The sequence below is a fragment of the Chelonia mydas genome, chromosome 14, assembly GCF_015237465.2.
Source record: "Chelonia mydas isolate rCheMyd1 chromosome 14, rCheMyd1.pri.v2, whole genome shotgun sequence".
Lineage (NCBI taxonomy): Eukaryota > Metazoa > Chordata > Testudines > Cheloniidae > Chelonia > Chelonia mydas.
This window is the reverse complement of record NC_051254.2, coordinates 14,784,171-14,809,561: the sequence shown is the minus strand read 5'-3', so window position 1 is coordinate 14,809,561 and position 25,391 is coordinate 14,784,171. Positions and strand designations below refer to the sequence as shown.

Sequence of the window (25,391 nt, the reverse complement as noted above, 5' to 3'; positions counted from 1 at the left end):
CCCATTCCCAGTGCCATGCCCGGCGGGGGCAGGGGGCAGGCTGACAGCATAGGGCCATGCCTCTGGGCATTTCCGCAGTGGCTTATCTCCTTAGTCCCGGAGCTGCAGGCCGTATGCCTCTGCAGCTCCTGTCATTACTTAATTACAGCTAGAAGCTTCTCATTGGAGCAGGGACTGAATTGAAAGCAGCAGGGTTGGTTTAACCCAAGTAATAGATGCAAATACTGTCCTGGTTTTTTTCATTCTCTGGTTCCTGGTGAATTACTGGAAAGATGAACCCTACTGCCAGCTCAGTACTCTTCTGAGGGTAGAACTGGTTTGGGAGGGAAATCATTGGCAACTATAGCAATTTGTAGGCTTGCTGAGTGTTGTAGTTTGCTTTGTCTTATGTTGGGTGCATGGGCCAATTTTTGATATTCAGTTGGGGATCCATGTGACTTCAGGCCAGTTCTGAGGATAAAGTGTTATGGGCAGGTTGTGGCCTGGAAGGTGTGAACGTTTACCACTTCTGATAAGAGTCCATGAACTCATGCTTCACATATGGTCTTTGGGGTGGAGGTAGGGAGAGGTATTTCAGATTTTTCTCTCTCTCTCTTTTTTTTTTTTTTTTTTTTTGTTGATGTGGTGTTTTGTGGGGGGAGGGGTTGTGGGTTTTTTGCTGTCACTTCCTGGTTGAGGTCTGTGGATGTGGTTTTTTTCATACAGTTTTAATAAGCAGGTCCTATCCCTTGTCTTAAGTAATTTGTGAAACTCCTAGAAGTGGAGGAAGTCACACAGAGATCTCAATTATGGAGTAAGGTAAATAATGTAACATACTTAAAAAAGAGCAAACTATAGAGAAGGGGAATTCATCCCCTGTTTGGGAAATGATTGAACACTTAACAGTCAGGGAGCAGAGTTTGGAAGATTGGGAGTAGGGAATATCCTAGCTTTCTCCTACAAACCAATTGCTACCGGTATTCACTCATTTCTAAGCCAACCTCTTGGCATTCAAATTTTTGCACAAAACAGATGGTTATTGAATCACTTTCATTTTGTCTCTTAAGATGACATCATCTTGTGTTAAAGCATTTTAGAATCCTAGGTGATTTTTAAATAGCTATTTTGCACTTGATTTAAGAAGTAATGTCAATGGGGAAAAAATGAGGAAGCTGTAGAAAAGAGGACCTGGCACAAGTGCCCTCCCGCCAAGGGTGGCAGGGAAGGCTGTGCATGCATTGTGGCCCTGACCGCGCTAGTCCCTGCTGGTGCTGGGGGCAGTCTTGCAAGAGCTGCTGTTAGGGCTGTAGCGGAAGCCAGAGGGGCTCTCAGGAGAAACTGGGCTCACTGGGGCTGCTTGGAGCGGAGCCCCAGCATCCCACAGTGACTGGAGACAGGGAGGATCACCTGCTGAGGTGATCATATGCCTGATGGGGTCTATCAAAAAAGCAGTATAAGAGCATATGAATGGTCATACTGGGTTAGACCAATGGTCCATCTAACACAATATCCTGTGACAGTGGCCCATGCCAGATGCTTCAGAGGGAATGAAGAGAATAAGGCAATTTATCGAGTAATCCACCCCCTGTTGTCTAGTCCCAGCTTCTAGCAGTCAGTGGAAAAACAGGAAGCTTATTTAAGGCTGAAAATCTGGTGGTGGTCAGTTCTCTGACAAAGCATCCTTGGGACAACTGAAATACAGTTAGGAAGAGAGTTAGGGAATGATTGATAGAGGTCTATAAAATCATGACTGGTGTGGAGAAAGTAAATGAGGAAGTGTTATTTACTTCTCGTAACACAAGAACTAGGGGTCACCAAATAAAATTAATAGGCAGCAGAACTGAAACAAACAAAAGGAAGTATTTTTTTCATACAATACACCGTCAATCTGTGGAATTCCTTGCCAGAGGATGTTGTGAAGGCCAAAACTATAACAGGGTTCAAAAAAGAACTAGATAAATTCATGGAGGATAGGTCCATCAATGGCTATTAGCTAGGATGGGCAGAGATGGTGTCCTAGCCTCTGTTTGCCAGAAGCTGGGAATGGGCGACAGGGGATGGATCACTTGATGATTACCTGTTCTGTTCATTCCCTCTGTGCACCTGGCATTGGCCACTGTTGGAAGACAGGATACTGGAGTAGATGGACCTTTTGTCCGACCCAGTATGGCCATTCTTATGTCCTTATAGATTGGGGTATCATCTCTAACTGTGAATATCTTTGCATTTATAGGTTTAAAATTGAACTTACACACTGCCTTGCTATACTTAGCTCATACTGTTATACCCACTTATTTAGGCAACTCAGATGAATGCACGGACTCTCCCCTTTCACCTGTTTCATTTTACCCCTGTTGTTTGAGGTCTCCCTTTGTGTGTTTCCAAGATGACACAACCTTTCCCACCACTCATGCTTTCCTTCCCTAGCAGTAGACTTCTTCTACTGTTTAATCAGAATATGGGGACAAATCCAGTTCAGAATCATTAGGTGCTGCCACTAGACCTAATTTTCCCCCCCTTTTCTCCCACCCTCCTAAGCTATCTGTGTTTCTGTTTCTGCCCTTGCTACTTCCTAGGACAGCAAGAATGGGGAGTAAAACCAAGGAAGAGCTTGTAGCACTATTGGCTGCTGCAGGAGCAGCATAAAAAATTCTACCTTCCCTTGTGGTATTTCAAAAGTGAAGCAGAGGGAATCATAGGAGTTTTGATTGCTGCTAAGATATAATGGGCTTGGTGCATTGTAAATACTTACATTCCAACCCAAATTTAAAATTCATCTTCCTAATAAGAAGTTACCTTTATTTCTATTCTCTGCCTTCTTCCCTGTCCCCCAAACACTCTGGCTTTAACTGAGAGTGTGAGTGAAATCTCTTGCCCCACCCTAAAGTAAGGTGAGATATAAGAAACATTTTAGTGGTATAAATCTTTTGGTAAAATTTTAGTCACTTTTCTGATTAGGCCATCTGTTAATTTTAGTAACGTATTCTTGTGTTGGTTGTACTTTTATCTCTCTGTGCTGATGGAGTTAAAGTAAACTCTAGTCTTTGCAAAATGTCTGTCATCTCTGCTGGTGCCAGTATCTGGTCAAAAGCAAATACCCACAATCACACTTAGCTGGTGGTGTGGCAAAGACTATTACAAGCCTGGGATGGTGGGTGTATTTTTTTTATTCATGAATTATTTTCCTGGTTCAACCTGATTGAAATCATCTGTCAGTCACACTCAGTTTGGTTGTTTTCTGGGGCTGCTGATGCTGTGATGCATTTTCTGTTGTGCAAAATACATAATTACACTACCTTACTTGATAGTAACAGTGAGGAGCAAAAGGTGTCTTGAGTGACTTGGACATACAATGCATGTTCTCCTTTTTCTCTCTCGCTCTCGTGACATTCACTACATAATCATTTTTATACAAATTTATTTAAAAAAACCTTCTCTAACTTGTTTGTAGCTGCGGTGCCTGATGTTCAGATAAATCTCACCCACAGTCATGAATGCTAGGTAGCAAAAACTAGTTCTGTGTAGCAACTAGCAATTGCTAATTAGTGTGGCTACCGAGAGACCTCTTTCATTTGAGTTCTGTCATTCAAAATAAAGGAGGTGTCACCCTACAACAGTCAACTTGTATGTTACATGCCGTGGAGTTGTAGCTGTGTTAGTCCCAGGGTATAGGCAAGGTAGGTGAGATAATATTTCTATTGGACCAACTTCTGTTGGTGAGAGAGACAAGCTTTCAAGTCATGCAGAGCTATTTTTCAGGTCTGGGAAAGGCACTCTTAAGGGTGTCAGCTACATGCAAGATGGAACAGATTGTTTAGCATAAGTAAAAAGAAAGGCACCTTAGAGAGTAACAAATTTATTTGAGCATAAGCTTTCGTGAGCTACAGCTTAGGGTTAGGGTTAGCTACAGCTCACGAAAGCTTATGCTCAAATAAATTTGTTAGTCTCTAAGGTGCCACAAGTACTCCTTTTCTTTTTGCGGACACAGACTAACATGGTTGCTACTCTGAAACCTGTCATTTAGCATAAGTGGTTAACACATATTTTAAGGCAATGGCTCTGAACCAGGGGAACGTATACCCCTGGTGGGTACGTAGACATCTTCCAGGAGTACATCAACTCATCTAGATATTTCCTTAGTTTTACACCAGGCTACATAAAAAGCTCTAGTGAAGTCAGTAGAAACTAAAATTTCGTGCAGACAATGACTTGTTTATACTGCTCTATATACTATACACTGAAATGTAAGCACAATATTTATATTCCAGTTGATTTATTTAAAATTATATGGTAGCAATGGAAAAAGTAAACAATTTTTCAATAATAGTGTGCTGTGACACTTCAGTATTTTTATGTCTGATTTTTAAGCAAGTAGTTTTTAAGTGAGGTGAAACTTGGGGGTACGTAAGACAAATCAGACTCCTGAAAGGGGTACAGCAGTCTGAAATGGTTGAGAGCCACTGCCTTAGAACAATGGTTCTCAACTTTTCCCTTTTCAGGCCAATATCTAGATGAGTTGATGTACCCCCTGGAAGACCTCTGTGTACCCCCAGAGGTACGCATACCCCTGGTTGAGAACTGCTGCCTTTGAATATGTCCTAACTACTTACGCTAAACAGTCTGTTCCATCTTGCACTTAGCTGTGATGCTAAGGCAGTGTTTCTCAGATGTGGCCACTAGGGGCTTTTCTTGTGGCCATAGCCTCCCGGGCAGTGATTGGGGTGGAGGCGGGCAAAGCAGCGGCCCCTTCTCTGGGGCTGCCAGGAGGGGTTGGGCCCTACCCCCCTTTGGAGCCACAAATACTGGAAGAGCAGACAGTCCGTGTGAGTTCCCCACCTTCCCAGGGATGGTGGGGCTCAGACTTCTGGCTTCCGCCCTGGGGTGGCAGGTGGCAAGCTCCAGCTGTGCGGTGCCGGGCTCTGGCTATGGGCTCTGCGGGGCTTTGTCTGCACAGTGGCGTGATCCATCCCTTGGCTGCTGGACTTAGGGTCTGATGCTGGCATCAGGCTCATCACCCCCCTCATCGCCTCTGGCCCCCGCTACCTCCCTACTCACTTCCTCATCTGGGGTTGTTACAGGAGTGGGTGGGTGAGTTTCTGTGGTCTGTGTTGTGCAGGAGGTCAGACTAGACTATCATAATGATCCCTTCTGACCTGAAAGTCTATGAAGGCTTAATTTGTCCCCAGCTTGCCAGGGCTGAGTAAGTCTGCTGTGAAAAGTGATATTTGTATGTTTGTTAATCACTTTTCACTACATCCCAGCTAGTTAACAAATTTGCTGCTGTAAAAAGTGATATTAACAAACATACAAGTATCACTTTTCACAGAAGCAGACTTACTAGAAAGCAAGTCTAAAAAAAAATGCAACCAAAAAAACAAAAAAAGCAACAAAAAAAGACAAGTACATGCAAAGCACCTTATTTGTGTTTCTAATCTGTTTAGGTCCAGTAAAGAATAGAGAGGACTGTATGTTATTTTTATGACTGAGTTTGCACAAACAAACAAACCCTTACATAAATAAATTATGATTTGGACATGTATATGTACATATTTATTTTTCTTAAAGTTAAGTATTTTAAGAAAAATTGTCATAGCTGCCACCAGTGAGAGTTGGTGGCTGCATTCTGAGGCTACCAAAAATTTTGTTGTGAGAACCCCTGCACTAAGGGACCATAGAATCATAGAACTGGAAGGGACCTCGAGAGGTCATCTAATCCAGTCCCCTGCACTCAAGGCAGGACTAAGTATTATCTAGACTAGGGGTTCTCAAACTGGGGGTCGGGACCACTCAGGGGTTACGAGGTTATTACATGGGGGGTCGTGAGCTGTCAGCCTCCACCCCAAACCCCGCTTTGCCTCCAGCATTTGTAATGGTGTTAAATTAAAAACACTTTTTTATATATTTATAAGGTGGTTCACACTCAGAGGCTTGCTATGTGAAAGGGGTCACCAGTACAAAAGTTTGAGAACCACTGATCTAGACCATCCCTGGTAGGTGTTTGTCAGACCTGCTCTTAAAAATCACCAATGATGGGAGTTAGGAAGTTTTTCCTAATGTCCACTCAAGTAGAACGGCCTGTTAACACCTCTGTAGTCATAGGACCAGAAAGCGGGGGTTAATTGGTTATAGACTGTTTTAATAAGCCATAAATCCAGTCTGTCTGTTCAGTCCATGTTTTTTAATGTCTCTCAAAGTTATGAGTGTAACCTCCCAGGCTCATCTTTTGAAAGTGTTGTGCAGGTTTCCGTTGAGAATGAGGACTGATAGATCAGATACAGAGTGATCGCTTTTTGAGAAGTTTCAGAGAAGCAGCCATGTTAGTCTGTATCCGCAAAAAGAAAAGGAGTACTTGTGGCACCTTAGAGACTAACAAATTTATTTGAGCATAAGCTTTCGTGAGCTACAGCTGAATGCATCCGATGAAGTGAGCTTTGTTAGTCTCTAAGGTGCCACAAGTACTCCTTTTCTTTTTGAGAAGTGTTCACCCACAGGTGATAAGATGTTTTTGTCTTTCCTGTGAGTTCATTCGAGAATGTAGTTATTGTCTGGTTTCACCCAGATAATTGTTCGGCATTTAGTGCATGGAATGAGGTACACCACATATTGTGGTAGGCATGTATAGGATCCATGGATCTTGAAAGATTTGTGTGATGATTGTTGTAGCAGTGCAGCTTTTGCATCTGTTGTTCTGGTGGAGTCTGGTGCCACTTTGAGTTGGTGTGGTTTGCCTGTGGGGAGCTTGTTTCTGATGATGAGTTTGGAGAAGCTGGGAGGTTGTTTGAAGGCCAGAAGTGAGGGTTCAGGAAAGATTTTTGTTCACGTTGGGGTTCCCATAAATTATGGGTTGTAGTTTTGATCCCACATATGGGTTCCATCGTTGGGTGGTAGGTGACAACTAGGGGTGAGCAGCCAAAGGGGATTTTATTTCTGTATTGAAGCAGGTTCTCTTGGGATATTTGGGAATGGGCCACAGATCAAGAAAAAAGTGTGCACATTTTAAGGGGCGTCAGTCCATTTGATTTGCTTTTTGATGGATTGGTGTGTCAAAAGGTCTTAGGCCAGGTCTACACTAGAAACTTTTGCTGATATAGAAGATGTTGCTTAGGCATGTAATCTTGCTGTCTGTGCAGGTTTTCTAATGACACTTTTAAATGGCAAACTTTTTCTAGGGTGGAGTAGGCTAATTTGCTTTGATTCTTCCCTGTGATATGAAAATTATTATGCCCTTGGGTGTAGGGATGTAAATAGTGGTTTAAAAAGTAACAGTGTAAGAGTTTTATGCAGGGTCCTGCTGTCATGCACTGGCATGCCAGGCGCGGGGCCACCGGCCGCCGTGCTCTGGGATGGCAGCAGAGTCCTGGGCTCTGGCCAGTAGCAGAGTTTAATCGTTAAGCATCAGTCTTAACGGTTTCGGTTATCAGTTAACCAGTTAAACTTTTACATCCCTACTTGAGTGTAGTCCCAGATAGATATAGATATAGATAGATAGATATATATATACATACACACACACACTGGTCACCCATGTCTGTCTTTTTCCTTCTACATTTTCACAGAATGCATAGGCACTGGTTTCCTTCAGGCCCAGGGTGGTGCTCAACCCCCTGTTCTGCCCCAGGCCTTGCCCCTGCCCCCACCCCATCTCTTCCCACCTAGTTCTGTCCCCTCCCCTGAGCGTGCCCCGTCCTCGCTCCTCCCCTTCCTCCCAGTGCTTACTGGACACCGTGAATTAGCTGACTGTGGTGGGTGGGAGGCGCTGAGGAGTAGGTGGGGATCTGGCTGCCAGTGGGTGCTAAGCATGTGACAGTTTTTTCCCATCAAATGAACTTGCACAGGAAAAGGTAAAAGACAAAAAATACTATACCACCAATGGGTGAACAGTTCATAAAGTGATCACTCTATCTTATCTCACAGTCTTCATCCTCAAAGGAAACTTACACAACACCTTCAAAAGATAAGCCTGGGAGTGTAAATTCATAACTTTGCTAGATACTAAAAGTCATAGACTGAACAGAAACACTGAATCTATGTTTCAGAGTAGCAGCCGTGTTAGTCTGTATTCGCAAAAAGAACAGGAGTACTTGTGGCACCTTAAAGACTAACAAATTTATTTGAACATATGCATGAATATGTTTGAACGGATGCATGAATCTATGGCTTGTTACAACAATCTGTAACCCACTTAACCCTCCACCTCAGCCTCTTTTTTCCTTCCCTGCATGACTGGAGAAGTGTTAATGGGGCACTTCTCCTTGAATGGTCCCTTGAAATAGTTTAGCATAAGCAGTTAACATCTCTTTTTGATCTTGTACCCAGAGTGTACAGATAAATACCTTTCCCAGACCTGAAGAAGAGCTCAGTGTAACTCACAAGCTTGCATCCGATGAAGTGAGCTGTAGCTCACGAAAGCTGATGCTCGAATAAATTTATTAGTCTCTCAGGTGCCACAAGTCCTTTTCTTTTCACAAGCTTGTCTCTCTCACCAACAAAAGTCAGCAGTGCGGGGAAAAATGGTAACCACTTAAAGCCAGGGGGTGCAGCAGCAGCAACTCTAGTTCCAGCACCCGTGACAAAAGTTGATCAAATAAAAGATACTGCCTCGCCCACCGTGTGTCTCTCTAATATCCTGGGACCAACATGGCTACAACCCTGCATCTATCTCGTCTGAGCAGAGAAGGTTCCGCTCTCTGTAAGAGTGATGCCTGAGGGGTGAAAAGGGGTGTGCGCGCGCTGCTCTTAAGGGGGAGACTTCGTGTCACATGGGGGATAAGAGCATCAAGGCAGGGTGCCCACCTCCCCTGTGCTGCCTGTGTGTTCCCCCCATCCGCCTCCCCACAGCCTGAGGTGCCGCCGGAGTATGGAGCCGCATGCCGCGAGGGCGCTGTGGGAAGTGCTTGCTCTTGCTGTGGCTTGGTGTAGTGGGACTTGCTGGGGGCTCGGGGGCTGGCTTAGTTCCCCGTCCTCCCCGCACGTTGGAGTGAGGGAGCCTGCGCTGTGCCGGCTGCACGGCAGACGTCGCTGCTGCTATTGGCCACAGCATGTGTCATTCGGTGCTTCCTGGCTGAGCCCGGAGCTGAGGAGGAAGCGGCAGAAAGAGGAAGCGGCAGCCGGGTCTGGGTCGGGAGGAGGGAGAGGCGCAGGGCGCGGCCCCTGCCATCCATCCGTGCCACAGTTCCCCTGATGATCAGTCTCTCTCTCCATCAGGGCAGATCGTCCCTGGCTCTCCCTTGCATGTGGTAGACGGAGCCAGAGTCCCTGCAGCAGCCGGACAGAGGGAGGGCTGAGCCGGGAGCCCCCGGAGGAGGAGAGGAGGCTTCAGAGAGAGCTCCCTTCCCACCCCCCCCGCACTGCTGTACGCTGAGCAGCCCCAGCATGGAAGCCATCGCCAAATACGATTTCAAAGCCACTGCAGACGATGAGCTGAGCTTCAAACGGGGGGATGTCCTCAAGGTAAGTGCAGGGGAAGGGATCAGCGATACTTCCTCCTTTCCACTCTTTTCCTGAGACAGTCGGTCCGCAGCATCTTTTGAGTCTCCACCCCCCCCCCCCCATTTGCCCCCATCTTTTCAGACTGTTTAACAGCTGAGAGCTAGCTATACCATAGACAGTATCAAGTAAATGTGAAGTGCTGAACATGTATTATTAATTGAATTATTTTCTACAAGATAAACATTTAAAGTAATTGACACCAATTTAGTGTTTCTTTCCTTTGCCTTCTGCCAGAAATTCTTGCATCAAAGAATAATTAGATAATCTTTTGTCACCACACTTGTCAAATATTGTTACTGAATTTTATCTTCTGTGTTGATAAACTTCAGTGATAAATCTGCAACACTGAGTATTTAATGGAACTCTGAAGCTGTAAGTGAATGCGTGGGGTGGATTAGATGGGGTTTTGTGTGTAGATTACTCAATATACCAAAGACCTTTGAGTCCCCTCCAGCTTGGCAGCATAAAGTTATCTGTTCGCTTTTAAAAAATATTTGTATGCCTAAAACTGAAAAAGGATCCAAAAATAACAAACAATGTATCCAACAAAAACAGAAAATGTGATTATTTTTTTTTTGTAACCAATTATAGTGCATGGTTTTTATAAAGGTTTTAAACTACACTGCCTTCAAAATAAGAAAAAAAGTCTAGTGTTGTATTCGCATAAGTTATTTTTTCTGTAGTTAATTTATACATGTTTGTTATCAATATAAAACGAGATAGATCTTTTTTTCTTCCAAGCAATTGAGCCTTTAGCAGTTTAGCTTTAAAAAGTTTAAGTCCAGATCTTTACTCTCCAAAATGACCTCAGGTAGAAGGTTGATAATTAAAAAACACAGTCATTAAAGCCTCAATCCCACAAAGATTTAGGCACATAAGTAACTTTGTGCATGTGAATATTCTTCACTGGAACTGTTTACCTGCATAAAGTTACAAACATGTTTAATTTTTTCTGAGCTGGGGCCTAAGAAATAGCCGCTTATTCAAGGAGTGGTGAAGAGGCAGAATTTAGTGTGATTCTTTTGCAAAACTGGAATTTGACTACTTAATTGACAGACATGCAAGAAATGCATGGATTGTGCAGTCACCTTTGTATTTTTATCATAAACCATGATTTCTCGAGTGTATTAGATAAAATGGATTGAAATTTCATTTACAGTGTCTTAGAAAACTAGTTTCTTACATATTTTAGGTGGGAGGCCAATCAATTCAATTAAATGTATGGTGGTTACAAAAACCATTTTGGGGTGGTTCTCTTGTAGTTATGTAAACCAAAATGGCTTTGACTTTTAAAATGAATAAATCTGCTCCTGCACATTCACATGTCTCTTACCCACAAATTGCATTAGGATTTATACACCTTAATTACATTATCTACGCGAGTTACTGCAATAGCTGCATCCATTGTTGCTGCAACTCTGTGCTCAGAATAGTGTCAGCTTTAACCTTTTTAGATCAATTTTAGATCTACTGTGGAAGTGTAAGCATCAGATTTTTAAATGTTTACACTGACCCTAATTTTTAAATTTGCTAACCTGAGCTATAGTCTGTTGGTTTGTGTTTAGTATCTTGCCTTGGCTTTGTATGCTATATTTGAAACAGCACAATTCAGGTTAAAAATTGTAGAAACATCTGTAAGACTCATAGAAAATGCTGACAGGAAGGAAAACTGAAGGGCACATGTACTGTATTAAATATTTTTTTAGTTTGAAATGTACTTTTGGTTATTTTAATCTGGTCCTGTCTAGATGTTTGGGTTTAGTTAAGGGTATGAAAAAATGGCTGGCATAGAGAGAACTATCACATGTTCAAAAGGTGCTTCCTTCTGTAACAACAGCACCATAGTGTAGAGATGAAGCAGGATATTTGTAGAGATTTTTTGTTTTGTCTAACCTAGAAAAATTAGTACCTGTATTACAGCTGCTGCTATTGGTACTAAGTACTATACTAATGTATACAGGGCTCAGGCACTCTTACTGCCATCTCATGATTATTATTTTTGTCAGATTGTGGCAAAAATATGTACACTCTTGCTACCACATATTCTGGCAACAGCCGAGCTGCATATGGGTACTAATTTTTCTAGCCTAAGCAAGGCTGACATTGAGAGAGTCCTTGCAACCCTCAAACTGTATCTCTGGTTCCAGCTCAGATACCTTTTATCTTCTGATGTAACCTTAATGATTCTGTTACTGGAAAGGTGATATTGACTATAACTTTAAGGAAGTGTTTGCCTGTAGTTTCCTAGTCTTAAGCTCATTTCTTTGTACAACACTTGAATGTAAATGTGAACATGAACAATACTCAGCACTATTATAATAAATTTAGCCTTGCAGTGCTTTTGTATGGGATTGAAAACTATTTTCATTCACAGAGAGTAAACTGAGGCCCAGAGAAGTTGACTTGCTCATGTTGCACACAAATCCAGGAATAGAACCCAAGAGCCCTAGCTTCCAATCAGTTCTTCTGACGATAGACACCTCAATGCACCACAGTGAGGGCAGTTCTGGTGTTCAGAACAAAAAATTTTCAGCAGCAGTGTGAGATTGTACAAGTCACTTCACTCAGAACAGTGTTTGTGGCACATCTGGAGTGAGTACATTCAGAGTGACTAGTACCTTTGGGCTGTGGAATTAGGTTGTGCTAAGCACGCTAAATCCGTTAGCACGTCTCTCTTGAATGCATCCGATGAAGTGAGCTGTAGCTCACGAAAGCTTATGCTCAAATAAATTGGTTAGTCTCTAAGGTGCCACAAGTACTCCTTTTCTTTTTGCGAATACAGACTAACACAGCTGCTACTCTGAAACCTCTCTTGATTGAGAGATCTCTGATAATCTCACCAGATCCTGGCTGAACTCTCCCTTTCCCCATTGTCATGCCTAGTAGCTATCTATCCTGAAACCAGGTCAATCTTAAGTGCATATAAATGAGTAAGACCTTCTAAGGGGAATAAACAGTAATACATGGTGCAAATCTAATGCACTCCCAGAAGAAGGTATTTCTCACTCTTCACGGTTCTCTGCTGTACAAAATTTAGGTTGTTGAGAAAAATTACATATCCTGCAAGCAAATACATACCCCCTTTCTTACATCTTTCCATGACTTGCCATAATTAGATACCTACTTTGAAACAGTGGTGAACATCGCCCTCTGATGGCATGTGTCACTTAGAATGCTGTACAGAGAACTGTTAGAAACTGTTTGTACCATGTTAAGGAATGAAGCTAAATCTAAAATGCTTACCGCTGCTTGTACTTTCATGATGCTGTCTGTGAGGAGGGAAGAGAAAGCTGCATATTGTCTAACTTCATCTGATTTCAGCAGATAACTTGCCTATGATGTCATGGTACCATTATTGCAGTATACCCACATATTCTGGACTTGATTGAATAGCATTTGAACTGTAGTCATTAAGCTGCTTGTTAGTAATCTTGTGGCTATGCTCCAAAAGTGAGTGAAGATAATTGAATTTTGACTTGCAACTCTGTAAAACAGCTGAGTGAAGAGGAAAAGTGCTTGGCCTTTTCCTTTGTGGGCACTGTGATAAAAAGCTTGTATGATTTTGTAACTCTTTTGTCAGATGATTCTATAGCAGTGCATGGTATTACTGTGCACGAGATTCAAGTTGACGTCTATCTTTAGACTTGACCTTTGGGCAAGCGGAGCTTGGAATTTATTCAGTCTGCCCCAGAAAAAGGAAGGGGTGCTATTTCCACACAGTGTCCCCTATTATTTGCTTCTCAGTCATTGACTGTGTGCGTATGCAAGACCACCTTTCTGTCCACGTTCTGGATACTGCTGTATGAAAAAGGGTGTTGGTAAATGGCATTCTCTGAAAAAAGTGAAGAAAACTGGAAGGTCCATGTCCGATCCCGCGCCCCCCCCCACCCCCCCAAAAAAAAAAAAAAAAAAAAGCCCACATTCAGATACAAGAGGTTCCCAGTTTTAAATGTACTCATCTGGCCATTTTATGCTTTTGTGTCTGGATGTGCATCATGATGCATTTAGACTCTCTGCTTTCTCTTCATATGCTGTCTGGTGCCGTTAGGACCAGTTACTCTCAATCTGTGCCTATGTTCATTGAGTCTAGGTCTTAAATTCCTGAGAAACTGTAATATATTTCTGGTGGCTTCTGGTTTTGTTGGCCTGTGTGCCAGCTGGCAAGTATCCAGACCTAAAGTGTGCTGATACTTGCTTTTGGTTTGGCAGTGGGGTGTGGAGAGGAGAAGAAATTGTCCAAAGATTCCATTAGCCAAAGTTAGGCTCTTTTCTCCCCCCCCCCCACCCTGTTTAAAATATACAGCTACTGAAATAATTGTTTTACTTCAAACATATACAAATATCCATAGGCACCAATCCTATACTCTGTCTATTCCATATATTAAAAACACATAAAATAATACAAAAACCCTAACCATCCTGATCCATTTCCTCTCCTGAATCCAGAAAGAACATCCACCCCCCACCCCAAAAAAAGATGGGCTTTGTGGCATGCCTGGGAGGTTAACAAGTATGGAGATCCTTCAGAAGATCAGCGTTCTGTTCCCTGTAGATGTCAGTATAGTTCAGGGGCAGCTTATTGCAAGAATTTTAAATGTATGCGATGTAAATGCCCAAGACAGTAGATTTAAGAGTCCTCTACTTTGGAGTTGCACTTTGCTGTTTTTCTCGAGTCCTTAACGGGCGATTACATTTTTCAGTAACTTCTTTGTTGCACCTAAATCAACTTAACTACAGTTAGTGTTTTCTCATTTCTGCAGTGTTGAGACTTGGGTTATTTTAACTGAGTCATCAAGGCTTCTTCCTATTCTGAACAGTGAGATCAGTTCGTCATTTGGGCTCCACAATTGCCTGCTCTTCATGTGATTTCCCCCCAGCACGCGATTCATTCTCTTTCCCTTCAGACTTCAACAGGATTGAGTGTTTCCAAATAGTAGTGCTGAGACTGCGTTTTCAGTTCCTGCATGAAAACCATTTTTGGGCCTGACTACAGAGCAACATGTTTGTGTACAGGAGGGGTGAGATGAGCAAGGGTGGCAGGTCCTCCGTCTATACTTCCTTCTCCCACACCTTCAGTGACCTCACCTGTGTTTGCCTTTATGTAATGGTGTTTGTACTGGCAAGCAGAAACAGGACATTAGCTTCAAGCAGTGGGGTTTGGAGTGAATCAGATACAACTGATGTCTGCATTAAGTGTGTGAAAGTCCATTGTGTAGGTGTACTTGAGGTATGTTGCTTGATTGTTGTGGGAGAAAATTGGGGTTTGACTTAAACATCTTCAAGCTGCTGTCTTTCAAGTAGGGAGACCAAATAGGCCAATACTGTGGTCTGATGTGAGGAAGAAAAGCGGTCAGCAAGCCACTGAAAACCTGTAAAAGATGTTCAACTGAGAACTATAGTAATGTGTGGGGGGGAAGGGGGGTTTTGAGATGTTGGCATTTGAAGAAATATTTTCTGAAGACATAGAATGTTTTTGTTTGTAATAGACTTGTAGATCAATATTTTAAAGTTAACCTGATGTCTTGTACTGCCTTGAATACTAAATAGTTATTTTTCATATGGACTTCTTTCCAAAGATTGGTTTCAGAGTAGCAGCCGTGTTAGTCTATATTCGCAAAAAGAAAAGGAGTACTTCTGTCACCTTAGAGACTAACCAATTTATTTGAGCATAAGCTTTCGTGAGCTACAGCTCACTTCATCGGATGCATAAAAGTGGAAAATGCAGTGAGGATGTCTTTATACACATGGATCATGAAAAAATGGGTGTTTATCACTTCAGAAGGTTTTCTCTCCCCACACCCCACTCTCCTGCTGGTAATAGCTTATCTAAAGTGATCACTCTCCTTACAGTGTGTATGATGATCAAGTTGGGCCATTTCCAGCATAAATCCAGGGTTTAACAAGAACGGCTGGGGGGGGGGAGGAAAAAACAAGGGGAAATAGGTTACCTTGCATAATGACTTAGCCACTCCCAGTCTCTATTCAAGCCTAAGTTAATCGTATCCAATTTGCAAATGAATTCCAATTCAACAGTTTCTCGCTGGAGTCTGGATTTGAAGTTTTTTTTGTTATAATATAGCAACTTTCATGTCTGTAATCGCGTGACCAGAGAGATTGAAGTGTTCTCCGACTGGTTTATGAATGTTATAATTCTTGACATCTGATTTATGTCCATTTATTCTTTTACGTAGAGACTGTCCAGTTTGACCAATGTACGTGGCAGAGGGGCATTGCTGGCACATGATGGCATATATCACATTGGTGGATGTGCAGGTGAACGAGCCTCTGATAGTGTGGCTGATGTGATTAGGCCCTGTGATGGTGTCCCCTGAATAGATATGTGGGCACAGTTGGCAGCGGGCTTTGTTGCAAGGATAGGTTCCTGGGTTAGTGGTTCTGTTGTGTGGTATGTGGTTGCTTGTGAGTATTTGCTTCAGGTTGGGGGGCTGTCTGTAGGTAAGGACTGGCCTGTCTCCCAAGATTTGTGAGAGTGTTGGGTCATCCTTCAGGATAGGTTGTAGATCCTTAATAATGGTTGGAGGGGTTTTAGTTGGGGGCTGAAGGTGACGGCTAGTGGCGTTCTGTTATTTTCTTTGTTAGGCTTGTCCTGTAGTAGGTGACTTCTGGGAACTCTTCTGGCTCTGTCAGTCTGTTTCTTCACTTCCGCAGGTGGGTATTGTAGTTGTAAGAATGCTTGATAGAGATCTTGTAGGGTGTCTGTCTCTGTGTGAGGGGTTGGAGCAAATGCGGTTGTATCGCAGAGCTTGGCTGTAGACGATGGATCGTGTGGTGTGGTCAGGGTGAAAGCTGGAGGCATGTAGGTAGGAATAGCAGTCAGTAGGTTTCCGGTATAGGGTGGTGTTTATGTGACCATTGTTTATTAGCACTGTAGTGTCCAGGAAGTGGATCTCTTGTGTGGACTGGACCAGGCTGAGGTTGATGGTGGGATGGAAATTGTTGAAATCATGGTGGAATTCCTCAAGGGCTTCTTTTCCATGGGTCCAGATGATGAAGATGTCATCAATATAGCGCAAGTAGAGTAGGGGGCGTTAGGGGACGAGAGCTGAGGAAGCGTTGTTCTAAGTCAGCCATAAAAATGTTGGCATACTGTGGGGCCGTGCGGGTACTTTTAGCAGTGCCACTGATCTGAAGGTATACATTGTCCCCAAATGTAAAATAGTTATGGGTGAGGACAAAGTTCAGCCACCAGGTTATCCGTGACATTATTGGGGATAGTGTTCTTGACGGCTTGTAGTCCATCTTTGTGTGGAATGTTGGTGTAGAGGGCTTCTACATCCATAGTGGCCAGGATGGTGTTATCAGGAAAATCACCGATGGATTGTAGTTTCCTCAGGAAGTCAGTGGTGTCTCGAAGGTAGCTGGGAGTGCTGGTAGCGTAGGGCCTGAGGAGGGAGTCTACATAGCTAGACAATCCTGCTGTCAGGGTGACAATGCCTGACATGATGGGGCGCCCAGGATTTCCAGGTTTATGGATCTTGGGTAGTAGATAGAATATCCCAGGTCGGAGTTCCAGGGGTGTGTCTGTGCAGATTTGATCTTGTGCTTTTTCAGGGAGTTTCTTGAGCAAATGCTGTAGTTTCTTTTGGTAACTCTCAGTGGGATCAGAGGGTAATGGCGTGTAGAAAGTGGTGTTGGAGAGCTGCCGAGCAGCCTCTTGTTCATATACCGACCTATTCATGATGACAACAGCACCTCCTTTGTCAGCCTTTTTGATTATGATGTCAGAGTTGTTTCTGACAGCCCCCCAATCTGAAGCAAATACTCACTAGCAACCACATACCACACAACAGAACCACTAACCCAGGAACCTATCCTTGCAGCAAAGCCCGTTGCCAACTGTGCCCACATATCTATTCAGGGGACACCATCACAGGGCCTAATCACATCAGCCACACTATCAGAGGCTCGTTCACCTGCACATCCACCAATGTGATATATGCCATCATGTGCCAGCAATGCCCCTCTGCCACGTACATTGGTCAAACTGGACAGTTTCTACGTAAAAGCATAAATGGACACAAATCAGATGTCAAGAATTATAACATTCATAAACCAGTCGGAGAACACTTCAATCTCTCTGGTCACGCGATTACAGACATGAAAGTTGCTGTATTACAACAACAAAAAAACCTTCAAATCTAGACTCCAGCGAGAAACTGTTGAATTGGAATTCATTTGCAAATTGGATACGATTAACTTAGGCTTGAATAGAGACTGGGAGTGGCTAAGTCATTATGCAAGGTAACCTATTTCCCCTTGTTTTCTCCCCCCCCCCCCCCCCCCCCAAAACGTTCTTGTTAAACCCTGGATTTGTGCTGGAAATGGCCCAATTTGATTATCATACACATTGTAAGGAGAGTGATCACTTTAGATAAGCTATTACCAGCAGGAGAGTGGGGTGGGAGGAGGTATTTTTTCATGCTTTATGTGTATAAAAAGATCTTCTACACTTTCCACAGTTTGCATCCGATGAAATGAGCTGTAGCTCACGAAAGCTTATGCTCAAATAAATTGGTTAGTCTCTAGGGTGCCACAAGTACTCCTTTTCTTTTTGCAAATACAGACTAACACAGCTGTTACTCTGAAACCTGTCATTTAATGTTGCTTCCCTCAGAAACCTTCGTAGCAAGAATGAAGTTAAAGTATGGTATATTCCAGGTTGAAGGTGTAAAGCAATCTTTACCAGCATCCAGAGCAGGAGGAATAAATGCATTCCTCCTTGAAAATGGCTTCTTTGTTTGTTTCTTTATTTGGTAGCCATCTGAGATCTCCTTCCAGGGCTGTCACTGAAAGCAGAACAGATTAACTCCCTTCTGGTCTGCTCTGTACCCAGTAGATTTAACTCTGTGTAATTCAGGATGCCGGTTATCTCTTTGGCTAGATGGTGCCAGATGACCTACTGATGAAAACTAGTGACAGTCAGTCAGCTTTTAACGTCATAATATGCAGAACTGTGTACACTGCTATAATTTATACTGATGATCATTCCTCGACTGTAATCTATCAGCCATATGGCTCCTGTTAGATTTGGCTATGTCTGCTGGCTTGTCTACAAGGCCCAACCTGTCCCATTGCTGCTTGTCATCTCAATTTCTTAAATTGATCTTTCAGTACAAAAATAAGCACTCACAGAACAGCTTTTGGCTCTTTCAGATTATCTGGTATGACTTATTCAACATATGTGTTAAGCTGCTACAAACGGTGGTGCGTCTGTGTGATTTTATTCATTGGCTAAGAGAGGTTCTGCACTCTACACTGTGGCAATTCTCCCTTTTGTTATGCAATAACTTCTGAAAATCCAAAATTTCAAGGAATGTTCTAGGCATCAATTTCAGTGAAAACTAAAATCACCATTTGGTCACTCACGATAAAGAGGTGAGCCAGTGACCTCACAGATGCCTGTGGCAGAAAAGCAGTCACTCTATATAGGGGTGAGGCAGTCATCTGAGGGTGAGGGGTAGGGCCCTATGTACCCATATCTCTGCTCAAAACCCTCTTGATTGTGATGAAAACCAGAAAAGCATAATTTCTCCAATTTTTCTGACTTTCACCAAAATCAAGATGGTTTTGAGCGGAGTGGTAGGTGTAAGTGGCCGGTCAAAACAAGCCTTTGCAAAAGAGTTTGACTTCTGACAAGTGCTTTTCAGAGTAGCATCTTCATTATACCATCAGTGTCTGCTCATCACTGAAAGTTGCATTCTATCTCTAACAGTAATAATCTTTGCTTTATTTGCTCTCTGGGATTGGAGACTTATTATAAGCATTGCATCAGACTAGAAGGTGGAAGTCTAGCCTAGTGGTCATGTTCATCTCAATGACTTAAGTTCATGTGAAGTTCTTGCAGTTTTTATTGTGTAGCGTGAAACCTTCTGTGTTTTTTAGTCCAGTACTGCATGCAGCAGAGGTGCAGGATATTAGATACTGGTGCAGCACTTGGATAAGGTCATCTATTGGAAGTATCAAAGGAGGTGTGCTAAAAGAGACTAGGACAAGATGAGCGGGTGCTACTTGAGTGCTACCCACAATCTCACCTTCAGTGTAGAGCAGTTCTGGTGTAAGGAAGTCACTCCTAGTCAAAGGAAGAGCAGTCGCAGCCATAACAGCTTAAACAAAGGAGGCTTCTCAGGATTCCAGTGTGAACTGAGCTTGGAAAGACTTTGTACAGAGAATCCTTTTCAAAGCGTGAACAGCCAGCTCTTCATTGACACGCTAATGTTTGAATATGTTGATATAACTGTGGACTGATATCCAGATAGGACATTTGCATATTGGCTCCATGTGTGGCATTTCTACTAACTGGCAGTTCAGCTGCTAGCCAGTAAAGACTAGTCATGGTTTGTGGCACACCCTCTCCCCCCCACCACCATAAGAAAGTGACCCGGCAACCAGATTTTGTGTTTTCCCTGATAATTTTACAGCTAAAAATAAATCTAAATCTCAGGTAGTAATCCTCTCTTGTGGTGTCTAATAGGGCTCAGAATTCTTGTGAATTGTCTGGGATTTTATATTAAGATACCTGATTTCAGGCTTTTGACATTTTATATTCAGTTTGTTCTGTTGATTTAGCAGCACACAAGACTGGGTGAATTGCATGCCTTCTGCATTTCTTCACAGATCAACAAACTGATACTGCATTAAATGTGGTGCACAAGTTCTTATCTATGGCTTTATCCCACAACCGTTTTTGCTGTTTAGTTTCCTCTGCTGGCTCTGCAGTAGCGGTTAAACGTCATCGCCAAAGTTGGGCTAACACAGTGGTGTGCACATGAGGAAGTAAATAAAGCCATGTTCATTTGAAGTTTCATTATAAACTTGGGAAAGAGGGAATCAAAATGAGAGAAGAGGAACTTTTCTGGGGGGGAGGGGGAAGGAGAGAAGAGAAAGAAAGTTGCACTTTCAAGATTTTATCTGGAGAGTAAAGAAATAACTAGTTTCACATTTTATTTTAAATGCTGCTATTCCACTTAAAATGAGTACTGACCATCCCAATATAGCATTCCAAGCTTCAACCTCCCTTTTTGTCTGGCTGTATTTAAGCATTTCTGCTTCAGTCGCAGGCCCTGTTACATGTTTAATGGCTTGATTTCACAAAGTGCTGAGTTCCTTCATGAAGCAGTCTTGTCACATCTTGCAAGATTATGACTTAAGTGGAGAAGAAAGTGGGTGCTCAATAGACTGATGCTTGATGTAGCATGACCTCGTTACTATGTTGGTGGAACTGCCCAACTAGATAAGACAATTCCAGTGAATTATTTGAAAGAAACTTTCCACTGATTTTTGTATGGGATATAATCTAAACATATGGAAAGGTACAACTGACCTCTTTCAATAGGGCACAAGAAGTGTACTGACAGTCTTCAAAACTGTATGTGATTGGAATTATAAAGCCTTTAAAAAATCTTAAATCAGGAAGCTAGCCTGTAATATTCTGATTTAGTTTGTAGATACATCTGACACTTGCATTTTAATTTCAGAGTTCATAATTTTCCTCTGCTTGCATTCCTTTTACTAGGTGAATAGTTTCTAAGACATAAATAGCACAATGGAAATCCTACTTGAGTTATCCTAAAAACATAAATGGTGAAAGAAACTCAGGAAAAAAGAAAAGAATGTTAATTGAAGATTATGAAAACTTTTCTCTAAATTTGCATGGGTGAACAAGAGATGTTTCTTTCCATTTCAAAGGCAGAACAAATCAATTCATCTTTAGACCTACTTGGGGAGTAGGTTAAGGCAACAGCTGGAATAAGTACAAAGTTTTAGGGTCTCCCTCTCTGGCTAGAAAACAGACTATCAAGCAATAATTTTATAAATAATCCTGAAGTTCAGTGCTAACCTATATAAATAAAATATGGAAGGGAAAATATATGCTTGTACCTGCTGAATTTGGTTTGCTTCTCTGTATTCAGGTCAGCATGCACACAGTGTCATTGTGAACTGCATGTTCATATAGCAGCAGCAGCTAGAGCTCTGTGCAGAGAGCAGAAAGCATTTCTTTCAGTTCAGATGAACTATAATTATATTGTTATTCTGTAAAACCCTCTTATTTAAATAATTTTTCTCTGGAATTTACACTTTCTTCAATTTTCTGAGCTATGTTTTGCTTTAACTTGTACCAAAACATTACAGGTTTAAATGTGCCTGGGGGTTTGGGGAGAGGGGGAATACTTCATGAGCTATGTATGACCCAGCAGGTTCCACTAATAATAGCAGCTAGGTTAATGCAGATGACTTGTGGTCTGAGCTAGTCTGCTCTTTGGTTTGCATGATCAGCACCAAATTCTAGCCATGCCACTCTAGCTGAGGTTGAGTAGGTTTTTCCATTATCCTTCTGTACAGTCAGATTTCAGATACGATATGCTTATGGGAACTGTACTCCTTGGACATGATAAATACGAAAATGGCATTTCAACAACTTCAGTCTGATTTTCAGTTATTGCTGTTTACCTGTGGATTATGGTCTAATTGAGTAAAAGAATTATTGATTAGAGATGCTAAAAATAGCTGTTCAGATCTGATTAACTAGGTAGTTAAATTCCAGACATATGCCTTGATACTGGAAATCAATTCACTTATCAGAAAGGAGTTAAAATTGGTCATTGAATTGTGGAAATCCTATATATCCTCTTCCTCCCACCCCCATAGCTTCTCTGGAAAAATCTCACAAAATGACTTGCGGGATTGTACCTTTTGTTTCCATGCAGAACTGGTATTGTGCAGTTCCAGTCGGTTTCATCTGGTCTTAATAGTGCTGCTGGAGAAACCACTGTCTAAGCACATCCTGACTGCACTCTGTGAAAGACTAACAGATGGACGGTAGAGAGTGACAAGCATATACCAAAGCTATGGATAGGGAAGAAAAAGCCAGAGAAGTACAGAGAGGGGAAATGGGGCCTGATAGCTGAAACTCATTTTTAAGTACTCATGGATATCTTCCATAACCTGACATCCAAATAGTCACCTTGCAAAAAAATCAAATGTGTATCAACTTTCCTTGTTTGGTCAGAGTACCTGAACATCTCTGTGTAAATGTTACATAGCTGAAACTTTTCCTTTTGTCTTTTAAATATAGTTTTTTTTTTGTTTGTTTGTTTTTTTAGTGCTTATGAAAAGTGCCACACTGAGCTGGAAACTTACAGCCGTAGAACAGGTACAGCACAGACCACCAATGCAGGCTTCCCTTTGCCCCCTTCAGCTACACATACTTTGCTCCACTCAGGCCCCTACTCTAGTGGTACTAAAATTGTGTTTTGCCAGAACATGATTTAGCCAGGCATAGTGATCAGGGGACAAACAATGTTTAAGCTGATAACTGTTTTTAAATTCAGTGTAAATGCAGTGGCCCTCTCTATTTTGACCAGTTGACCTGGGTTTAAACAGTCTGATGCAATGCTAAACTGTTTTTCAAAACAGTTTTACTCCCATTGCAAAAGAAAGCCAGTATGCCTTAGCCTCGTCCTGGAGAAGACCACTTCTAGGCTTGAGGGGACAACTTACTCACCCAGCCCATTCAGTCCTTATTCCCTACCGAGACTGCCAAGAAGGATGCAAATTATGATTTACAATTAGGTTCGGCAGAATTCAGTTTTTATTTTTATAATTTCAGCAGGTGTCAATGTTTGTGTTTAAGCTTTTTTTCAATTTTTTTTTAATTGTGGGAGAGCAGGGGTCCGACAATATTTAAGGACTGACATTGAGAATCCAAAAGCTAAGCTTTATGAATGCCACATAGTTGTCTGCAGATCTAGCTCAGCTAATGCCAGAGCTGGCTGTTTTAGCAGAGCTGTAAATACATGCTTTATGCAGCATTCATTATATATATTATGTATACATTATTAAGATGGGACTCTTCTCCAGCAGCATTTTTCTTTCTTTTCCTATCTGTACACTTCTTTTATCGATGGAAATATTTTTTTCATCCGTTTGCATGTGTTTGTTGAAATCAACATTTACCAACATTTAGAGATTATAAATAGGCTTGGAGGGATTAGATTTTTGTGTCTTTTAGGAACTGGACTGAGACCCTCAACTCTCTCCATGTAGGCCCCCACAAGAAAACAAGAAACGTTATTAGGTTTGTTCGTTCCTGACCTGGGCTTTATTTATACCAGAGATCCAGAAGGGAAATGCACTGTCTACCATTACTGATCCTTTGAGCCATCCAATCTCTTCAGTTATGTTACATTCCAAATTTTGTTTGAAAAATTTTGAACACTGCCAAGCATGCCTCTCACAAACTCACCATATTTTGTGTCCTGGAGTGGACATTTCCTCAGAGCTCACTCTTTTCTATAATCTTTCCAGCAGTTGCCTTCATTCAATCCATTACAATAAAAGTAATATTAAAAAAAGGAACCAGCAACGCCATAACTTTACTTCGTTCTCTCCCCTTTGCCATCCTCCATTCTTGCACTGTCATGCAAAACTTCTCTTTTTTTTGTGTTGGGATCATGTTTCCGGTCACTCTACAGCACCATACACAACTGTGATGCTATTTACATTATAAATAGTAATAAGACATCCTGCAAAGTTAAGGGACATTAACACTTACATGATTCGACTTGTTGTCTGTATTGAGAGTAGTTGAATTATCTTTCCTTCCCTCAAAGCTGAAAGGCCTTAAACGAAAGAGGTTGCACATATTAATCTACAGCGCTGAAAGTCTTCAGTATAATAGCTACTACTCCAGATTTTTTGTCTGGTGGCACTGAAGAACTGAATTCTAATCTTTTTGCTCTTTAACATACTGTCCAGTTTTGTAGGTTGCTCTAGGAACAGTTTACACCTGAATGTGCAACCTATGGTGAAATGAATTTATATGCAGTTTTCATGATGAAGAGTAAAAAAGAGCTCTTCACATTTTGTTTATAATAATGGCTGTTGCTACATTATTTTTAACTAGTGCATTTGTAGAGGTGAGTAGCCTAGGAATCTGAGGGGATCCATAGCCAAATAACCCACATGAAACCTAGATGGTTGAAACTTGCTGGAAACCACTCTGGGTTGTCTCACTAGTTAGGGGAATAATCTGCCCTCTGCTTAGGGCTTGACTCTTCATTCTGTTTAATCACTTTGATTAAATGGAGGTCTGAGGTGAAGGACTGCTCTTCTTCCTTTTATAGCCTTGCCTGAAGAGCTCAGTTTCCAAACAGCTGTTTGAAACTCAGCTTAATTGGATAGCTATATTTCCAAGGAGGTTTATGGCTGCATATTAGCAATATTGCTATAAACCACCTGGGACCAGCTGGCATCCTGTTGTGTCATATCGATCTCTAATGTCTCTATGGCCAAATCCCTATGTTAGTGAGTTAGTGGCATGAATTTGTGCTTGTTGGAATTTTGAGAGTTCAATCTTGTGAAAATAACCCCACCACAGATTTGGAGAATGATTTGTAAAAGTGTCCATGTGACACTTGGTCTACAACTTCTATTTTCTTGTGCAGGGGCTATTAATTATGAAGCCCTCTCCCCAAGGCCTAGAGAGGGTCACAGGTCACGCCATTGATCTCCTGATTGGAATCTGCCAGTAGAGAAGAGTTTAGCGTTGCTGAGATTTACAATGGAAATACTGTGCTCCTATCAGGTGTTTGGGAGCTTATAATTAGTCTGTGATCAAAAACTATGCCTTCGGGGTGTCAGTGACCTGCATTATGATATCCCTTCCAGGCTATTGCATTGCAGCTATAAAATGTTCTATTCTTGTGTTTTAATTTGTTCTTGACCTGGAACAGTTCTGTTAATTTGGGATGGGTTTTAGTTAGCCCTGATCTTTTTTCTCCATTAAAAATTTGTTTCCTCAGCTGTCTGACTTAAGGTTCTGGGCCTCGTTTAGTGTCTACGTATCTGCATTGTTCATGTAAGGACGTTCTGATTTTGCCCACACACTTCAGTGAGTTTAGGGA

At 42.0% G+C, this 25,391-nt stretch overlaps 1 protein-coding gene across 3 annotated transcripts in view; it reads left to right on the top strand.

Annotated features, from left to right (window-relative positions):
• Nucleotides 1-25,391, top strand: part of GRB2 (growth factor receptor bound protein 2) — a 72,188-nt gene that overhangs the window by 612 nt on the left and 46,185 nt on the right. The window contains exons 2-3 of one of the 3 annotated variants that reach the window (XM_043528573.1): nucleotides 9,189-9,429; nucleotides 22,590-22,639. In XM_043528573.1, the coding sequence (XP_043384508.1) occupies nucleotides 22,595-22,639 (45 nt within the window). In that variant the 5' untranslated portion in view covers nucleotides 9,189-9,429; nucleotides 22,590-22,594. Of the gene's footprint in view, nucleotides 1-9,183; nucleotides 9,430-22,589; nucleotides 22,640-25,391 lie in introns of all 3 variants that reach the window. The other 2 variants (XM_027834687.3, XM_007072559.4) reach the window with 2 other exon arrangements.